This window comes from Sebastes umbrosus, chromosome 19 (genome assembly GCF_015220745.1).
Source record: "Sebastes umbrosus isolate fSebUmb1 chromosome 19, fSebUmb1.pri, whole genome shotgun sequence".
In the NCBI taxonomy this organism is placed as follows: domain Eukaryota; kingdom Metazoa; phylum Chordata; class Actinopteri; order Perciformes; family Sebastidae; genus Sebastes; species Sebastes umbrosus.
In genome coordinates this window covers 27489157-27509208 of record NC_051287.1, presented here as the reverse complement: position 1 = coordinate 27509208, position 20052 = coordinate 27489157, and the positions used below count along the sequence as shown (strand labels likewise).

Below are 20052 nucleotides of genomic sequence, written 5' to 3'. Positions count from 1 at the left end.
AATCCATTGGTACCAGCCATGTCAAAGTACATGCTAGCTTGTCGGGAAGGAGGTTAAATAACACCCCAAAGTTACACTAAATTTACCAGGAAAAACTGTCATGTCCATTTCCAAAGTGTTCCGTTGACCTCTGACCTCCAGATCAGTGAATGTAAATGGGTTCTATGGGTACCCACGAGTCTCCCCTTTACAGACATGCTCACTTTATGATAATCACATGCAGTTCGGGGCAGGTCATAGTCAAGTCAGCACACTGACACACTGACAGCTGTTGTTGTCTGTTGGGCTGCAGTTTGACATGTTATGATTGGAGCATATTGTTTTATGCTAAATGCAGTACCTGTGAGGGTTTCTGGATCAATATCTGTTGTTGTTTTGTGTTGTTAATTGATTTCCAATATTAAATTTATACAAACATTTGCATACAGCAGCATATTTGCCCACTCCCATATTGATGAGTATTAAATACTTATTATATATAGTAATACTTAGTATTAAATCTCCCTTTAAGGTACATTTTCAACAGATAAAAAATGTGTGGTTAATTTCCAATTAATCATGATTAATTATGGACAATCATGTGATTAATTGTGATTAAATATTTTAATTGGTTGACAGGCCTAAATGAATCGTAACCCTTGTCTCATGATACATATCATATCACCAGATTCTTGCCAATAGACAGCCCTACTATAAATGAGTTATCATGCTTGGTTGTAAGCCCTTTTTACATGTTGTTATGTCGTTCCAAATAACGTGCACTCATCAAAGATTGTGACCCATTCTGTGGACAAGACTGTAAAGAGTTCACTGGATAGTTGAGGTTTTATTTATTGATTAAACTATTCACCTTCTAGGTTTTGACCCTTAACCACTATAAAGCCAGAAAGATTAGTGCCATGGCTTATAAAACTGAGTCAAAGTTACGTAGAGTAAAGCTTTGTAGTTGTACTTTATCAATTTCTCTTCTGTTTCATTTATTGGTTATGAGGCTGTTGAAAGCCCAAAGTTGCTGCCAGTTATACCAAAACTTCACAGATTTCAATGATTAGATGGATTACTGTTCTGGAAAGAGTTATCATATTTGACAGAATTCTAATAAAATCCATTTTGTAACAGAAATTTGCTAGGCGAACCTAAAGTTTACATATACAGTTTTATACAATCCATAAATCTGGAATACAATTATTCACATCAAATATTCAAACAGCCCCGGTTATTCTGGAAAAAGTTATTGTAAATTCAAGTAATACAAGAAGTGAGTTTTTGGCCTGGGACTGTAATAAATCACAAATGAATTACAGGTTTACCCAGGCACACGGTGATTGCATGTGTCTTCTTGCTTTGCTTTGTCACCTATAGCATATGTTTTTTTTTTATTTTGGCAGCAATGAGCCCACTTTCTATTCAACATATTTAGTTGGTCCTGATCTATGATCAAAGTCAGTGAATTCTGAAAACATGACAGAAATGAGCTCAGTGCCAGATGGACCACATGCCTGCATTACTACTAGAGCTCTGCTGACTCCTGCAGATTGGCTCATACCTTTAAAGGCATTCATACGAGCACTTTCCTGAATCACTTGCCAGTGAAAACAGCTGATCACTGTATGTAGAATGTTTATCAGTCGATTATAAAAAGAGCATCTGTGGGGTTGCTTATGGCATAAATATTATGCTTACATGCTGCAGACGTACACATACAGCTACAGGCGAGGCAATAAAACCTCCCGCCTACTGCTTTCAAGGGAACAGAGTGAACAGAGGGAACATCACAGAGAAGAGTGGATGCTACCTTATATAAGCCATTCACCTCCTCCTCTCATCAATCCCTAGCGCTTGGATCCCCACGCTTCCATATATTTTTTTCTTATCTGATTTTGAAATGATCTTTGCATCATGTGGGAGCACATGGCCACTTAACAGGTTAACATATTTACCAGCTATGAACACAGATACTGTCGGTCAACAGAGACGTGTGTTTCTGCTCATGTTTATTGATGCTTTCACATGCCTTTAGAGAAACACTTGGAAACACATACATTCCCATTTTAGAATTATTTTTGACACATGTAGCACCAGATTGTTGCAAATCACACTGCCAGATGGCCACACGGGTTGATGTGTGTTTGTGTGAAAGCTTAGACACATGTGTAAGTGTGTGTGTGTGTGTGTGTGACAGGGAGAGGCAGAAAGAGACCTAGGAAATATGAGGGAATGATATAGAGCATGCACTGAAGTGCATCTGTGCATGTACCTGAGAAGTGTAATGAGATCTGTGGAGAACTTCTCCAGAGAGGAACACTTAATGACGGTCTCTGTCCCCCAAGCTCCAGTGCATTTCAGAAAAGGAACCAAAAAGCTTCTTTAGCCATGGGCTCCTGGTGCCAAGGGGAAACTCATTACTAGTGCGCAGACACCAGAGAGAGGCATGGAAATATTGGAGGGGACAGAAAGACACAAGCTGTGTCCCAGTCCAGGGGCTGGATCCTCTGATGGAGCAAGCAAAGAAGATGTGTCCTTCTTGACTTGAAGACCAGGCTGAACCTGTGCCTGTGCCCATAATAAGATTACTCACAGGAACCAACTAATGGTGCATCCAAGAGCTCCTCGTCAACTACGTCAAGTCAAATAATTACAAATCTATCAGACTGGGTGCATTTTTACTGCCTTCACATGACTCTCAACATGCTCTCACAGCTAACGGTGCTAACAGTGTGCTGACAGAGCTAGCAGTGTTAACCTGGGAGGGAACCGGAGGGTGGGTGCTACGCTTCTGCAACGGCGCCGTCGGTCGGGACAGCGTTATCAGCTGTAACCGCCATATGAGAGCAGTGCAGAGCGTCTGTCGTGAGCTAGCTAGTGGGGCACACTCACATGCGCAAACATGCACTGAAAGGTCAAAGCATTAAGAGGCTTGGATTACAACACACACAGAGAGAGAGTGACTTCATTGTCTGCTCAGGTAGACATTACTCCTCTATATCTTTACATTAATAGTTGTTTGCTATTATAAATGCTCTGGATATCGTATAATGCACCTTTAAGTGGTTAACAAAGTGTAAAAACCAGTGGTAGAACTGTGACATGTTGCATTTAATATCGTATCGTTGCTTTCGAATGCAGCAGGCAGAAAACTCTCTAAAGGAGAGTGAATATTGGACTTGCAGTACTGTACATTCATCAGGTGAACAGACATGTGACTCCAAATGAATTTTAATGTTGCTCTGTATCTGCTGGATGTGTAAAATAGGCAAACGTATGCCAAATCAACTTAGAAGGTGATTAATATGCCAATATTGTCCTTACAGTTTGTCTCTGCTGTCTCCAAGAGGCCAAACAGTCAGTTATTACAGGTTTAAGACTGATGGACAACTGACAAATAGTGTTCTAGTTTGATGGTGAATACATTCATAAAGATCAAACAGTGAAGTTTATGCCTGAGTTCCATTATTTTAACCTTGCATTGCCTTTTTCTATGGTCCAAGTGGCTGATGACCACCTAAGTGGAAATACCTGATAAATACAATGTGGATGTGTGATACTTCAGATACGTATTAAAGAGGATCGCCTGAACTCCATCAAACAACGCAAAACAAATAGTGAGATTTTCAGGGCTGCAATTCAAACTGCATTTTTATACAATATTTTGAGAAGCTGTTGAAATCACACAGTCCTTGTCAGCCCAGTACGGGTAGCTGGGCAGCTTCCAAAGCATACAAACATGTGAGGAACTGTTTCAGATTTCATGGCAATACATCAAATAGTTGGTGAGACATTTTACTCAAAACCGTAAATGTGAACCTCATGGTGGTTCTAGAGGAAAAGTCAGGGGGTCACCAAAGTTATTGGGTGGGCCAACTGATGACTGATAGACCAAAACTACCAAACTATACAGGATATAGACAGTTTACATGCAGCAAATATCTAAATAAATATCAAATACAGCAGCTTAATGTACAAGTAGGGCTGCCAAAGTTAACGCGATAATAACACAATAATGCAAATTTATTTGAATTCCACTAATTTCTGTAACATATTAACGCAACTTGCGATTTTTAGATTGTAGTGGCTCAGTTTTAAAGCTAGAGTGAAGATACGGGTGTCATATGAAACTGGACGAATGGAAAGGAGGTTAAATAACAATCCAAAGTTACGCTACATTTTGGTGAGGAAAAACTGGCATGGCCATTTTTAAAGGGCTTAACAGACATGCCCACTTTATGATAATCACATGCAGTTTGAGGCCACTCCCATGTTAATAAGAGTATTCAATATTTGACAAATCTCCCTTTAAGTTACATTTTGAACAGATAAAAAATGGGTGATTAATTTGCGATTAATTGAGATTAACTATGGACAATCACAAGATGAATCACAATTAAATATAATGTATTATTAATTGATTGACAGCCCTATGTAGAAGTCTAAGCGATATATTCCACACTAAAACAGAGACAGGTTTATTCCATCATACTACCGTTGCCTTGTCAGTAAAACACTCTGTATCTCTTTCCCATCACCTGATACTCCAGTTGAAGTGGGCATCATTTCACCCACCACACTAAAACCAATTTCAACAAGACTGACCTGTCCTTTGTCAAATGCTGTTTTCCCCCCACCACAGACAACAGTACAAGTATATTGACTCCTGCCCAAACTGCCAACAATCGTAGTGTGATTCTGGACAACCGACTGCTGTGTGAGCCCGTCATTGCAACCACAACACGATCCTGCAGGTTTGCACTTCACAAAATCCATCAAGTCAGACCTTTCCTCACTGAGGATTCTGGCCAGCTCTTTGCTCATGCTTTAATCATCTCCCATCTGAACTAGTGCAGCTCCCCACCTAGCAGAGTACAACTTACTCAGAATGCTGTAACCCACTATACCTTCTCTTCAGCTTCTTTAAAATTTAACATATCTCGGCTTTTTTAGATTCCTTTCAGCAGCAGCCAGCTGCCCACTGATATCAAGACTTTCAGAGTGTGATCCCAGAAGTATGCTGAGGCTCTACAGGACTGTTTTGAGCTAATGGACTGGAACATACTGTACCCTGTGGAGCACAGAGAGAGGACAATGCAGGGCTCCCCCGGCTGCATAACATGTCAATTTCCATGTGGACCCTTCAATGCCATTAAACAGTTTGCTATTTTCTGCAGTTCTCTTTAAACAAACTCTGGAAAACAAAGAAAATTAAATCCCTTCTTAGGGGAGAAGAGGGCTTCCAGGGCTGGCTAGTTAAGTTGGTCTGTGGGTGCTGAGGAGGAGAATTAAAGATAGAAACACTGGGGCAGAATTGAAGACAAATTGCAACAAAACAGTGTGAAGGAGGTGCTGAGTAGGATGAGAAGGATTACTGGCAACAAGACGCCAGGCCAAGTGGGGGAAGAGAACACAAATAGAGTGACTGGCTTAAGTCTGTTTTTAACAGGTTGAACGTGGAGACCGGTCCAGCTGCACCCACTCCCCAAAGTCGACGGGCCTAATGAGACCTCTCCACAACAATACGACTGATTACACTCCCGCCTCCCCACAGGCTGGCACACCAGGGGTCACCTCTTCAGCCCAAGTCACTCCCGCCTCCATATTGACCACTTTACCGTGAAGGGTAGGAAGGGAAAAAAAAGGCCTGCAGGAGTCTTGGTAGAGAGCAAATTGTTGCAAGGAGAACCAAGCGAAGTGTAATATGAGATGAAAGAGCCGGTAGAGGATTTCAAGCTGAGAAAGTGGTGGTGGAACAGCCCTACGTATAGCTGAGGGTCAATATCAACAACAAATTGGACTGGTCTGACAACACAGACGATGAGAGTAGGCTGTTCCCTTTAGGAAGGAACTCCATGTTCTAGCACAGTCTGCCTGTTTAGTATGCTGGTGAGGCAGACGCTATGAACATCTTGAAGGAAAAGGCGGAAATTGTCACTGGGCCGAAGACAAACGTTCTGGACAAAACGCGTCTGTCTCAAAACAGTACTCACATGCACATATGTATATTGAAAGAGTTATTGGTGACTGTAATTGTTGTAAATGTTAACCTATCCTTTAACTGCATCTTGGGTTAGTTTTGAATAAAGTAAATAAACTAAAAACTACGGCTGTCAATCGATTAAAATATATTTTATCGCGATTAATCAAATTTTGTATCTGTTCAAAATGTACCTTAAAGGGAGATTTGTCAAGAATTTAATACTCTTATCAACATGGGAGTGGACAAATATGCTGCTTTATGCAAATGTATGTATATATTTATTAATGGAAATCAATGAACAACACAAAACAATGACAGATATTGATCCAGAAACCCTCACAGGTACTGCATTTAGCATAAAACAATATGCTCAAATCATAACATGGCAAACTGCAGCCCAACAGGCAACAACAGCTGTCAGTGTGTCAGTGTGCTGACTTGACTATGACTTGCCCCAAACTGCATGTGATTATCATAAAGTGGGCATGTCTGTAAAGGGGAGACTCGTGGGTACCCATAGAACCCATTTACATTCACTGATCTGGAGGTCAGAGGTCAAGGGACCCCTCTGAAAATGGCCATACCAGCTTTTCCTCGCTAAAATTTAGCGCAAATTTCAAGGATTATTTAGCCTCATTCCCGACAAGCTAGCATGACATGGTACCAATGGATTAGGTTTTCTAGTTTCATATGATGCCAGCATCTTCACTCCAGCTTTAACACTGAGCCACTACAACCTAAAAATCGCAATTTGGATTTGTGCAGAAAAGAAATTAGTGGCGTTAAAACTAATTAGCGTTAACGTACTATTATCACGTTAACTTTGACAGCCCTACTGAAAACTATTTCAAATGTCTCAACACGGACTTGTTTACACAGTTACACAGATAAAGTCAGGGTCAGGATGCAGTGAAAAACTAAATGCAGGTTGGCACAAGACAACTCAATCTGCTTTGGTCTCAGTTTCCAATATAGAGATGCTAATCAACAACACAAACAAATTATTACAACTGACACATGCACAACTTAATATAATCTAACAGTAGGCACCAAGAAAACAAAAACAGCAGACTGCCAGCTACGAGTAATGTAAACACCATCAGCTCTGTGTGACACAAACTGTGTCGCAGCTTGATTTTGATTGCCGCTATCTTGGTTCCAATATCCAACCTCTGATTGCTGCAGCATTCAAAGAGGTGTTGTTGCCCTCGAATTATAACACACAATGTGTACGTATAATAGCAATATTTGTTAGGCCTCGTGACAAGGTACTGGTGAAGTCAGCATTCATATGAAATTGCTCTGTGAGTTGTTATCTATATATGTATATTTCTGTACATATGCTGCTGGATTGTATGAACGTGATCTGATTATTGAGTGTGATTACACATGTAGGTGTGGTAGGCTTCAGTATGCATTATACCTGAGTGAGTGAAACTACTCAGACATTTCAAACTGCAACTGTTAACAGCAAAGTGCTGCGTGCGGTAGGTCAGAGATGTTTCAACTCAGAGATTCATGGATAAAAAATGTGGACAAAATATTTAATTCAAACTTAACTTTGCCATTAAGTAACAAAATCACTGAGCTAAATCCTGCCACACGGGCTGCAACTATCAAGCTTTTTACTACAATATTGTATTTAGATACTATATCCTGTGTACAGACCTAGATAACATCTGGACAGGGTAACTTTTATACATATATTGCATTGATCATACTTTCTCCATATCATTTTCACATTTTTGGCTATATATACTGTACATTTGTTTCAAATGGATGGTGCGTTCGCCTGAAGTAGTTAGAGTGTTGAATTGTTTTTTATCCTCCTCATATGTATATGTTAAAGTTAAACTGCCAATAACCCCCCCCCCAAAAAAAAAACACATCATAATTTAATCATAAACCTAAATTAATCAATTTATAAAGCATGAAGTGTATTTGAAGTGTAAGGGCCCTATCTTACACCCGGTGCAGAGAGGCGCACAGCGCAGTGCAACTCTCATTGCTAGTTTCAGACTGACGAAGTTGTCATTTTCACGCCCAGCGCCCACGTTGTTTAAGTAGCAGATGTACTTGTGCCCATGGGTGTGTTGGTCTAAAAACGTGATGTGGCTCATTGCTATCTTGAGGCAGCAGAAAGCGAATGCGACCAACAAAAATGTGGTCTGAACAACATTTTCACTGCAGAAAACCGCTCGCTTTTCCAATATGCCAATTCCGCCATTTAAATAGCAATGCGCTAATGTGCAGGCGCACCTGGCTTTTAAAGGGAATGGGAGATGACACTCCGATTTTTTTAATTCATGTTAACACACCTATGATTAAATAAGAAACTAAATACAACCCCTTGGCCCCCTTGCCTTACTCTGCGCCCAGATTATGCGCTGTTTAACTAGCAAAGGTGGAGTTGGACATTCCCTAAATGCACTTAGGCCATGCACTTTAGACCGTGTGCTATACATCGTTAAATAGGGCCCTAGTCAATCAGACAGTTAATCAAATGTGTCAGTTTTGTTTACATCCCTAACGTTTATATGACCACTTGTGGTATACTATTATCTATATTCTACTTTTTCTTTGCTCCCTCGATGGCCCAGTTTCCCTCATCCAGATCAATAATGTGACATTTCATCCGCTGGCTGTTTTGTGGCTGCTTGTATCAAATTTGAGCCCCTGGTGTTGGCATATCAGGCTGCGAACGGACCACTGCCCACATACTCCTACCTCCAGGCCATGGACCCACCCTCCACTCCATCTCGTGCTCTGCATGCTGTCGCTGTAATCCAATTAGCTCTCCTTTCCCTGCCTCCTTGAGCCTACTAGTGGAGTGACCTCTCCAGTCCAGTCAAAACATCAGACTCCTACAATCTTTGTCACTAGATTATAGAAGCTTTCCTGTATTCCCATATTTTTGGTCTGATGTGATCTTTCCAAAAAGAATCCCTTTATTTCATATAACCTGTTTTCAGCCATGCTAGCACCATGGCTCTAGGGATGGTCATTCATGGCCCAGACTGAAATATCTCAACAACAATCTGATGGATTACCAGGAAATTTGGCTCAGACATTCATGGTCCCCAGAGGATGAGTCCTACAGGCTTAGGTGATCATTTGATTTTATAGCTAGCGCCACCAGCAGGTCAAATTTTTCACTTATCCAGTGAAAAATCTCAACATGTAGTGAATGGTTTGGTACAAAATGTTATACAGACAGAAATGTCTTAAAAACTATTGGATGGATTGCCATGTAATGTAGCACACTCATTTACATCCACCTTTGATGAATTGCTATGTAAAGATATAGAGGAGTACTATCTACCTGAGCAGAGAATGAAGTTGCTCTCCCTCTGTGTGTCTTTGTTGACATAGTCAGGCCAGCCGTGTGTGCTTTTAGTGCATGTTCGTAAATGTGTGCATGTCCCACTGGCTAGCTCACGAACGCCGCTCTGCACTACTCTCATATGGCGGTTACAGATGATAAACGCCGTCCTGACTGACAGTGCCGTCGCAGAAGTGGTCCCACCCCACCCCCCAGATTAACGCTGTTAGCTCAGTCAGCAGTGTTGCCGTTGTTTTACTGTTAGCACTGTTAGCACTGTTAGCACAGGAAGAGTGTCGGGCTTTGAAGCAAATTTTCGTAGTGGTCAAACGGCGGTACTACAACTTCAAGTGTTCGTCACGTGATGCCGTCGGGCCCAAAAATACTTTTCCCCATAGACTTACATTGGGAAACAGATGTCTGTAACTCGGCGGATGATTTTTTTTTTCAGGTAAATCAACTTCCCAGTATGAACACTTGAATAGTCCTTATTTAAATTATGAGGTCCTTAAAAAAATGTACAATGTACTCATAGCCAAATCCAGAGTTATTTCCCTTCCTCTGTTCATGTGAATGAGACCCAGACTTCATGCTCCACTGAGCAACTCTCATAGGAATGAACAGGAGACTCCGACGCTGTAGTTCTCTTTATACATATAGCTCAGCTGTCGCCATGTTGAGAGCTGTGAGAGGCAATATTTAAGCACCTTTAAACAGCATATGTAGCATAATGTAGCATTTGATCATTCTCAACTTTATACGATTCTTGTATTAATTTTTCTTGAACTTTTACCTTTCTTGGTTTTACTGTGCTGTATCACTAAGTCAAATTCCTGTGTACATTTGGCAAATAAAGCCATTCTGATTCTGCACACATTTCAAGTCACTCCAGGTGAGAGCATCTGCTAAATGTATCAAATGTAGTAGTATGGAAATGTAATGCTGCTGCTCGGTACCTGCCAGATCTACATGACAGCCAGCGCATGGGGGAGCTGGCTCATCACTACATTCATATCCTGACATTCTGCTGGGACCGTGGCAGCACAGTCAACGTAGGTGAGCTGTAGTCAGTACATGGGTGTACTGGATAGTCGCTACTCTGCGGACTATATATCTATTGTAACAAGGAACAAGTCAGGCAACAGGGAGCTGAATAGATGCAGAGAAAAACAAACATCCCCGACATCCATTCTTATGCACACATTCAGGCAAACACTTTGGTATTCTCCAGGGAGACTCAAGTTCAACAGTAAAACAAAAACAAAAGAAGAAGCATGTGCACAGACTTACAAACTGACAGCCCCATGCCTGCATCCTTGTACCTGACAATGAAGGAGTGCCGTGATGTGAGGCCGGGGTCAAGGTCAAGCACTGGTTGGGGTGAAAGGTCAGCAGAAAAGGCGACTCCAGAGCCTTGGAGGAGCAAGGTGACGTGGTCGGGGAGCAGCTCGGTGGTCTCAGAGGTGAAGGTGATGGAGAGGAGCTGGCCGTAGCTGTAGACTTGATGACCCAGGAATTTGTCTGGTGGGTGGGCAGAGAGGGGATGTTAGAGAGGTGGAGTGGAGTCAGCTTCATCATTGAAGTCTCAGTCAACACTCTGCCATCAATGTAGTCACAAACATGAATTTCTGTTTGTGCAAGTGTGTTGTGGTGGAAACTGAATTAGTATTTATTATTATTTATTCAGAAATATTCTGCCTGTTCCTATTTCTTTCAGTGTGTGTATGTGTGTGTGTGTGTGTGTGGACGTCAGGGCAAAGGGGTACAGACTTTTTGAGCCCACATGGAGCACTGCAGGAGTCTATGTGTAATTACCCACCCTCTCATCTCTGGCTCATTACATCACATTAACAGGACTTCAAAGATCTTAGCAACCACTAGACACACCCCTGTTACCAACCCCCAAAACTGGCTGAAGGAAAAACACTCACAAGTGGTACTTTTGATATATAAAAATAGGCAGGAGTCTTGCCGTCCCTCAATATGGAGATATGAAATAAACAACACATGCTATTGTAGAACGCCTTGCACCAGTTGTGCTCTAAAAATGAAAAAATCATAACAATTTTGAGAACAAACAACTATGCTGCCATTCTCTACCAGCTCTGGGTGAGCGAGTGGGCAAAACTGACAGGTTGCACGCTTGGTTGCCACCTTGTTTCTGAGCGTAATCGTGTGTGAAGTACATCCTGAGCTCTTCTGGGGGTTGGGAGGGCTAAGAACTTGAGTGGGTGATTTTGCTTGCGAGGTGCCTCTGGCGTCATTCGGAGCAATTCAACTGTCTGATCGTCTAATATCTGCTCAACCAACAGCCCCCTTTTCTCATCTCCGCCGGGCTCTTGTGTACATCTACAGCCCTCTCAGCGTGATGTATACGGCCACATTAGTCAGTGTTTTTATCTGACCTGCAACACTTTTTCACTCTCCAAAATGAGGTATTTGGCTCCTGTCTGTAATGTAATACTCAGTGATGTGTTAAAGTAATTAAAGTAATAAGTTATTACTTTTTTAAGTAAAAAGCAATGTAATTATTATTTCAATTAAGTCTAAACAGTTTTTTCTTCTTTCATTATTTCATGGTCCAACAAATAATGCTATTTGCTTTACCAATCACTTCATTTGGTTTATTCTATTTTTATATTAGTAGTTTTGCTGTATCTTTTCAGCTACTCATCCAGCTGCAGCGGCACTTATTTTAGTTCAGCTCCAGTGTAAGTTCAATTTAAGTTGTTGTTTTTGTATGTGTTCGTCACAGTTTGGCTCTGTGTCCAGATAACTTCAGACTTTTTGTGAGGACTGGACTGAGTTGTAGACCTTGTTTTATGTGCTTTTCCTCCCGTGTTCCTGTGTGGCCTTTCCCTCCTTTGCCCGTCTACACACCTGCTCTGAATCAGCTTCGTTAGTCCTCTCCTGTTCCCAGAGTTTTACACCTGCCAATCAGCTCCCTGCCTAATCACATCATTCGCCTCCCCTGAGCATCTCCTCCTCTACCATCAGCTGTATAGAAAGATGGACGATGTGACAGCTCCCCAAAAGTGAAGCCAAAACATCTGGATCGCCCCCTGGTGGCTGGCTGCAGTATAGGTCATAAGTCCCGCCCCCTCCATGTTAGGTAGTTCTTATCATGCTGATGTTTATTCAATTCTGAACTGCTTTGAGTAAAGTAGTCTTGCAGTCAGGGGCTCGGGAATTGTATGAGAGAGTAAATGTAACTTTAACTTTCCATAACCGTCACCAGTCTGTGTAATAGAACAGGTGAACAATTTGATGATTAAAGTAGGTTTAGATCATGGTTAGTTGTTGTGTCTTTCTAGCCAAACAGCTACCATGGTGCTAACGTATCGGCTAGGAGGCTCACACTGGCAAGCTGCGGCCGTGTTTGGCTCGTGATTGGCTCAGACGGGTGTGTGGGCGGGACCTCGATACCGCGGCTCCAGCCCCCTGATAACTACTGCACCAACTCTGGCTCCAAATGACGTCAAAATCTCGAGATGGCAGCTCCCGTATCCGGGATAATTTGGCTTCACTCTTGTACAGTATGAGGAAGTGGAGACGCATCGTCCATCTTTATATAAAGTCTATGTTCTCTACATCTGCACTTTGACTTTGAATAAAAAAGTTATTTCTTCAAGTTCCTGTTGCCTGCAGTCTCCTGCGTTGGGTCCAGCTGCTCCACTCTTCCTGACACGAGTGACACATTACTGTGTCTCTATTCGTCCTAATAAGCTGCATGTTTCACAAATAAGAAACCAAACTGAAAAAATAAGCTTTTACACACTCTTACATGAAACAAGACGCCCCGCTGCCTTCCATCGTAGCTGTTACTTTAAACAATTCAATTTGAATGGGAGGATACATGAACGAAGGAGCACGATGCTATTTATAATACTATTCAACACTGCGGGATGAGTATTAGTAGGAAATGAAAAACAGTCAGTGATGTAAGGAGAAAGGCTTCAATTACATGACCGATCAATAGCACTTTCTGTTCCGTGTCCAATAAGACGTCATTCATGTCGATGTGACTCCAGAATCAATAGAAAAAGATAATTACAGCCAATCAGCAGCAGGGGGAGCGGCTGAACAACCACCAATCATCACCAGTGAAGACAACACTTTCTCAAGTGAAATGAGCTTCCACACATCTCATTGTAGTTTCACAATCAATACATATTGATGACAAGGAATAAGAAAAACCAGCCAGTCCAGAAAAGAGAAGAGGCTTAGATTAAATCCATCACCAATTAGACAGGAAAGCCTTCAATGAGCCCTCTCGCATCTAAACATCTTAACCAGCGGAACAACAACCAATATGAGGGAAGGGTGTAAATAAAATAAGAGATCAATACTGACTCCTGAGTGCAACAAGTCACCACTCATACCAGGGCTAATTTAGACCCAAACACATACAAGACTCAAGTATAGAACAAACTACTTATACTGTTTAAACTGTTTGCTCAATTTCCCCACAAATGCATTTCTTACTTACTGTGACATGCTGTCACTTACTGTGACATTACTGTGACATGCTGTCTGCAGCTTCATAGGCTCTACTACACCAATGCTTCAGCTAACGTTATTCTTACCAGAGTTTGTACTGTGTCCCTACAGCAGTACACAGCATATGGAGCATGTTACATTTATTCATTTGATTTTTGATTAGGGAGGATGATTACATTAGCTCCACTGACTGGGCTGGTTTTATAATGAAAGTTAGCAGCAGCTAGGTAGCTAGCTGAAAAGGTTGGCGCCCAGTGTGTTCAAGAAATGGGGAGAGGAGAACGGCAAACGTTGTGGGAAGAAAATAGAGAATCCATAAATGATCAAGTGTGCACCAAGGCCTAAAAAAAAAGGAAAACTAAAAAGCTGAAAAATGAAATGAGCAAGTGAAAAATAGAAGCGTAAAATATTTGTATATATTTTATATGCTGCAAATAAACAAAATATAAAAGAAAGATATAAATCTTCTTTCGTCTTTTATTATTTAACTAACTGCATTATTATTGAGTATTAAGTTATATTTTTGAATTATCTAATAACTAGGGCTGTCAATTGATTAAAATATTTCATTGTGATTAATCGCATGATTGATCATAGTTAATCGCAAATGAATCACATTTTGTATCTGTACTAAATGTACCTTAAAGGGAGATTTTGTCAAGTATTTAATCCTTTTATCAACATGGGAGTGGACAAATATGCTGCTTTATGCAAATGTATGTCTATATTTATTATTGTAAATCAATTAACAACACAAAACAATGACAGATATTGTCCAGAAACCCTCACAGCTACTGCATTTAACATAAAACAATATGCTCCAATCATAACATGGCAAACTGCAGCCCAACACGCAACAACAGCTGTCAGTGTGTCAGTGTGCTGACTTGACTATGACTTACCCCAAACTGCATGTGATTATCATCAAGTGGGCATGTCTGTAAAGGGGAGACTCGTGGGTACCCATAGAACCCATTTATATTCACGAATCTGGAGGTCAGAGGTCAAGGGACCCCTTTGGAAATGGACATGCCTGGTTTTTCTCGTCAAGATTCAGCGTAACTTTGGAGCGTTATTTAGCCTCCTTAGTATCAAGCTAGTATGACATGGTTGGTACTGATGGATTCCTGAGGATTTGGGCCCGCTACAACCTAAAAATCGCAAGTTGCGTTAAAGAAATTGTTGGCGTTAAAACAAATTTGTGTTAACACGTTATTATTGCGTTAACTTTGTCCGCCCTACTAATAACATTTAGTAATTGCCTTTTGTCAGTTTCTGAGCTCCATTCAGTACCTTTGTGTAAAATAGCTCATAAAACTTAGACATAATCTCTACATCCTCCTCTATGAGGTGCTGTATATTTGCCATTTTATAAACTTCGGTCTCCCCAGTCAGCTAGTCAGAAACACCACCCTCAATGCACTCAGCAGAATAGCATCCGCCAGCAGATGCTCATCGTTGCATTAAGTTAATAAGTGAGAACAGTCTCAGCAGAGCCACTATTTTGGGGGAACAGAGAGGAGGCAATTACCTGCATTTGGGGAGTGACGCACTATAATAATGAGTAATATAAGAAACTCATGTTCACAGAAAATAAAAGTCAACAGATATTACTTTTGAAATGATTAATAGGAAATGTATACTGCACATTCCTTGCATAAGGGTGGGTAATGAGCCCAGTAATACTGTTGTGTGACTAAGCTAATATTCTCTCCTGAAGTGCTCCCTTATGGTTGTGAGTAGTTATGTTTCAGCTTGCTGGCCATTATTCTGCTGGGGTCTGATTTGCATCAGTGTGGTTCCTGGTAGTTCTTCCATTGTCTGTGAGGACAGAAGTACCACAGCATAATTACTCATAACCCTAATAGACCATCCAGGAATGGCCCCACTTGTGGGGCCCCTCCAAAGTAATGAATCACTATAAAAATACAATGAGAGGATTATTCATGTGTAAGCGTGATCTGCTGTCTGCGTATTGCCATGGATTTATATTCATTATTTTATCGCACATGACAAATTGGATAAAATTAAAAAGTTTAGCAATTTCTAAATACCACATCGTGCCGGCTGCACATGTACGTGAGGGTGTTTCTCTTCTCACAATACTGACATTCACATTTTCATTGTAACATTCAGTGCAGTACTTCAACCATTAGTCCATCAATTTAGATCATTCTCATTCAAATGATTCATTAAAAGAATAGTAGAAATCCTCTAATATTCTTTTTGAAGGTTTGATGAGAAGATTATCATTTTTATAGTCTGTACGCTAAATACAAAGAGACAGGAAAGAAATAACTTGGCATTAAGACTGAAAACAGCCTGGCTCTGTCTACCAGCACCTCTAAACCTTTCTGATTTACACTTTATACCTTGTTTGTCTCACCCATATAAAAACTGGTGAAGTAATAAGAAGTTATACAGGGTTTTACGGGGTTACACCAGATAACCTGGAGACGCCAGGAAGTCACTGATCCCAACCAAAAAATAGTTTGAGCACATGGCAGAGGTGGACGAAGTACTCAGATCTTTTACTAGCAGCACTGGGTAGAAATGGAGCAAATATGAATAAAAAAGCATATTTTTATAAAATGGTCACTATATCCTGACAGTAGTGCATGAGACAAGGAATCTGAAAAACATCATGTTCCTCTGTGTCCTCTGTGTCCTCCGGTGCTCCTAACGGCATCTGCAAGATTTCCCAGACCGGAGGAAAACAAGCAGTCAGAGCTGATCTGAGGTCTGCCTAACAGTCAAACTAGGCAGCGCTGATCAAATATGAATCAATATTCTGTTACTGTAATGAAAAAGTTTGTGACCTGGCAGCCATGTTGAGATCAGTTGAGGAAATACCAAGCACCGCCCACCAGCCGGAGCAAACTTTCTAATTTTACATCTAAACAGTACAAAAGATGTTTCTGACAACATCTGAGGGGAGAAATAGACATTACAGTAACAGAATATTGATTCATGTTTGATCAGTACTGCCTAGTTTGACCGTTTGATCGGAGTTTGCGAGTGATTGACAGCTGCTTCTGTTGAATAAGCAGCCAATAGGAACGCTCTCTCTGAAATGACCTGTGATTGGTCAAAGTCTCCCGTCACAGGCAGAAGTCTAGTTTTCTCTCACAACACTTGAATTACAATATGCTGAAAGATTATTATAGACTCTTTGCCCAATGATGCCAAAAATATTCTGCCTACTGGTACTACCTCTGCAGGTTTAAGTAAAAGTAGTAATACCATAGTGTGAAAATACTCTGTTATAAGTGAAACTCCTGCATTCAAAATGTTCTTGAGTAACTTTCCACCAATGGCACATAGCTATTGTTTCTGCACTTTGTCTTTTGTACAGATTAAACAACAAGATATACAGTGTGTTAATGAGTCATTTTCAGAGGTGCCAACAGGCAGATTATTTAACCTTCAGACCATTCCCAGTCTTAAAGGGACTGTTTGTAACTTCTTACACATATAAATCAATCTGGGTCGGTGTGCCATGCGCGCTCGCGTGTGGCTACGCTGTTCAGACTCAGACTCCAACACAAACTACAAGGAAGCACCAAAACCTCTTGGTTGTATCTAGTGAAGCCCGTCTGTTAAACAGAGATGGCCGCGGTCGGAGAACGCGGGGGAGACCGTAGCTTTGGTCTCCAGGACCGGAGTCTCTGCTGTACTCTGCTCCTCTGCTCCTCTGCCTGCCTTCACTCACACACCGCGCTCCTTCTCTCTCTCTCTCTCCACCTCTCACGTGCATGCTGATCACTCCACGCTGCAGAAGAGTTAGTTTAGCTCTGAGAATATCTAGTGAATGTACAGTGGACGTTAAGTCAACGAAAGTCAGCGTCCTGTTGCTCAGCCTCGCGCTTTTGCTCGCTCTACATAGACATGAAGGAGCATCGCTCAAAACAGTGAGGAGACACACGTCAGCTAAAAGCACAATATCACTCTATATTTCAGCTGCTTGGCAGTAATGTTAGCTGACCAGACGAAGGGCTCTCCATGAATCAATGCTGATCCTAGTGTTGGCTTTTCCTGCCGGAGGGAATAAGGGAGACACCAGAGTTTTGGACACGGGAAACCTCTGTTGGTCTGGAGGAGCTGCAGCAGTTATTACAGGTGTCGCTGTTAACAAGCGATTTCTGATTCTGACAAACAGTCCCTTAATGCTAAAATAAGATAACTGTCTCCTGACTGTAGCTTCATATTTAGCAAACAAACACAGGAGTGGTTTCAATCTTCTCATCTAATTCTCGGCAAGAAAGCGAATTTGAGTATTTCCCAAAATGTCAAAGTATTCCTTTAAGCATCAGAAAAAACAAGTTATTTTAATATGTCATCTTGGGCTCCGGGAAGTGATAGGCAAAACTATAATATACAGTATACTGTATATATTATATAATAGAAAAATGATCAACACTAAATGTTTCTGATATTAATAAAAGGTGGTTATGGTTGCAGCCGTGGGTCAGTCCTACAGTAAATGATGCTTGTATTTCAATCAACAACTTCAAAAAACAGAAGAGAAAACACAAAGCTTTAACCTGTGAAACTCTATTTAGTTTCTATGCGTCTGCCAGAATGATCTGAAGTCCACTGACTATGCTGCCGTTGACACTCTGCCAGGAGCACATAAAGCCGCCATCACAACAAGTGATAGATTCCCCTATAACTTTTGGGGAATGGCGGAGGAGCTCACGATCAATCAGGGGGTTTAGACTTTGCTCCAACCAAATTAAATCAACTCAATTTCAATTAAATCACAGCCGACTCGCACAAACACAAGTCCCACTGAGGCTCTAGCATCGACCAGCCATGCAGACAGTCCGAGGGCAAAGGTTGGGCGGACAAACGCTAAACTTTTAAACAGGTCCAACACTGCACTGCCTGCAGGTGTACTATACGTGACCTGAGACCTAACTAACATGAGAGGAAGAATGTTTCATTCATATTCAATTGGACTTTTAAAGCAATCTACACCACGCTATGCAGACTGGTGCACATACACACTGAGTACACCTATGCAACCAATAGTGATGATTTGTCTTAGATATAAATCTAATATAATAGACATAAAGTGTGCTACTTAAAGAAACAAATCAACTGAATGAATGAGAATACTGTACGTGCTGTTCTGAACAGTCTTAAAGCTGAAGTAGGCCAGATTGGAGCGAATATGATTAAAAAAAGTTATTTTTATAAAATGGTCACTGTATCATGACAGTAGTACATGAAACAGGTAACCTGAAAACAATCATGTTCCTCTGTGTCCTCCGGTGCTCCTAACGGCATCTGCAAGATTTCACAGACCGGAGGAAAACAAGCAGTAAAAGCTGATCTGAGGTCTGCTGTCCAGCTGCCGTCTATGAGAGCCGACTGTCAATCACTCGCGAACTCTGACCAAACGGTCAAACTAGGCAGCGCTGATCAAATATGAATCAATATTCTGTTACGTTAATGTCTATTTCTCTCTTCAGATGTTCTCTGAATCATCTTGTAGTGCACGGTTTAGCTGTAAAATGAGAGAGTTTGTTACGCCTCCGCCATTGTGAAATCTGGTGAAGTTCCGGTCAAATGACCGGAGCACAGCCAATAGGAACGCCCTCTCTCTCTCTGAAATTACCTGTGATTAGTCAAAGTCTCCCGTCACAGGCTAGATGTTCTAAAGCCTGAAAACAGAGCCATGAGGAGGAGCAGAAGTCTAGTTTTCTCTCACAACACTTGAATTACAATATGCTGAAAGATTATTATAGACTCTTTGCCCAATGATGCCAAAAATATACTGCCTACTGCAGCTTTAGGGTCTCATTAAGCTTAAACAATGTGCTCGACAGCTTGTCTAACAACATCTGAAATTCCTTCATCCCACATCTTTCAGTCACATCCAGTGATTGGTCAAGTGTTTGGAAGTAAAAAAGTAGGCAGGGTCTGAATTTCTCTCTCAAGCTTTCTTTCTACAACTTCCGTTACTTTTTGTTTGTGCAACCTCATGTGCAACATCATGAATGTCAATGAAGAGACTGCCCAAAAGATTCATTGTGTCAAGACAACCAAATACGCAGAGCTCTTGGAGAGAGATTGAGGAGGTATTCAGCAGGAGGCTATGATGGCCGGCTTCTCATGAGGAATGGGAATGGGTATCAACACTTAGGTCCTGTTCAGACTTAGTATTAACATGCGTCCTCAGCGATCACTAGTGGACAGCTCTAAGTACAGGTGTGAACACACTCAGGACGCATTGAGGACACATTGAGATCGGATC

The 20052-nt window shown here is 41.3% G+C and overlaps 1 protein-coding gene across 1 annotated transcript in view; it reads right to left on the bottom strand.

Moving 5' to 3' along the window:
* lamc3 (laminin, gamma 3) overlaps nucleotides 1-20052 on the bottom strand; it is a 134246-nt gene that overhangs the window by 50794 nt on the left and 63400 nt on the right. Inside the window, 1 exon segment of the mRNA XM_037753305.1 lies at nucleotides 10613-10811. Within this exon segment, the coding sequence (XP_037609233.1) occupies nucleotides 10613-10811 (199 nt within the window).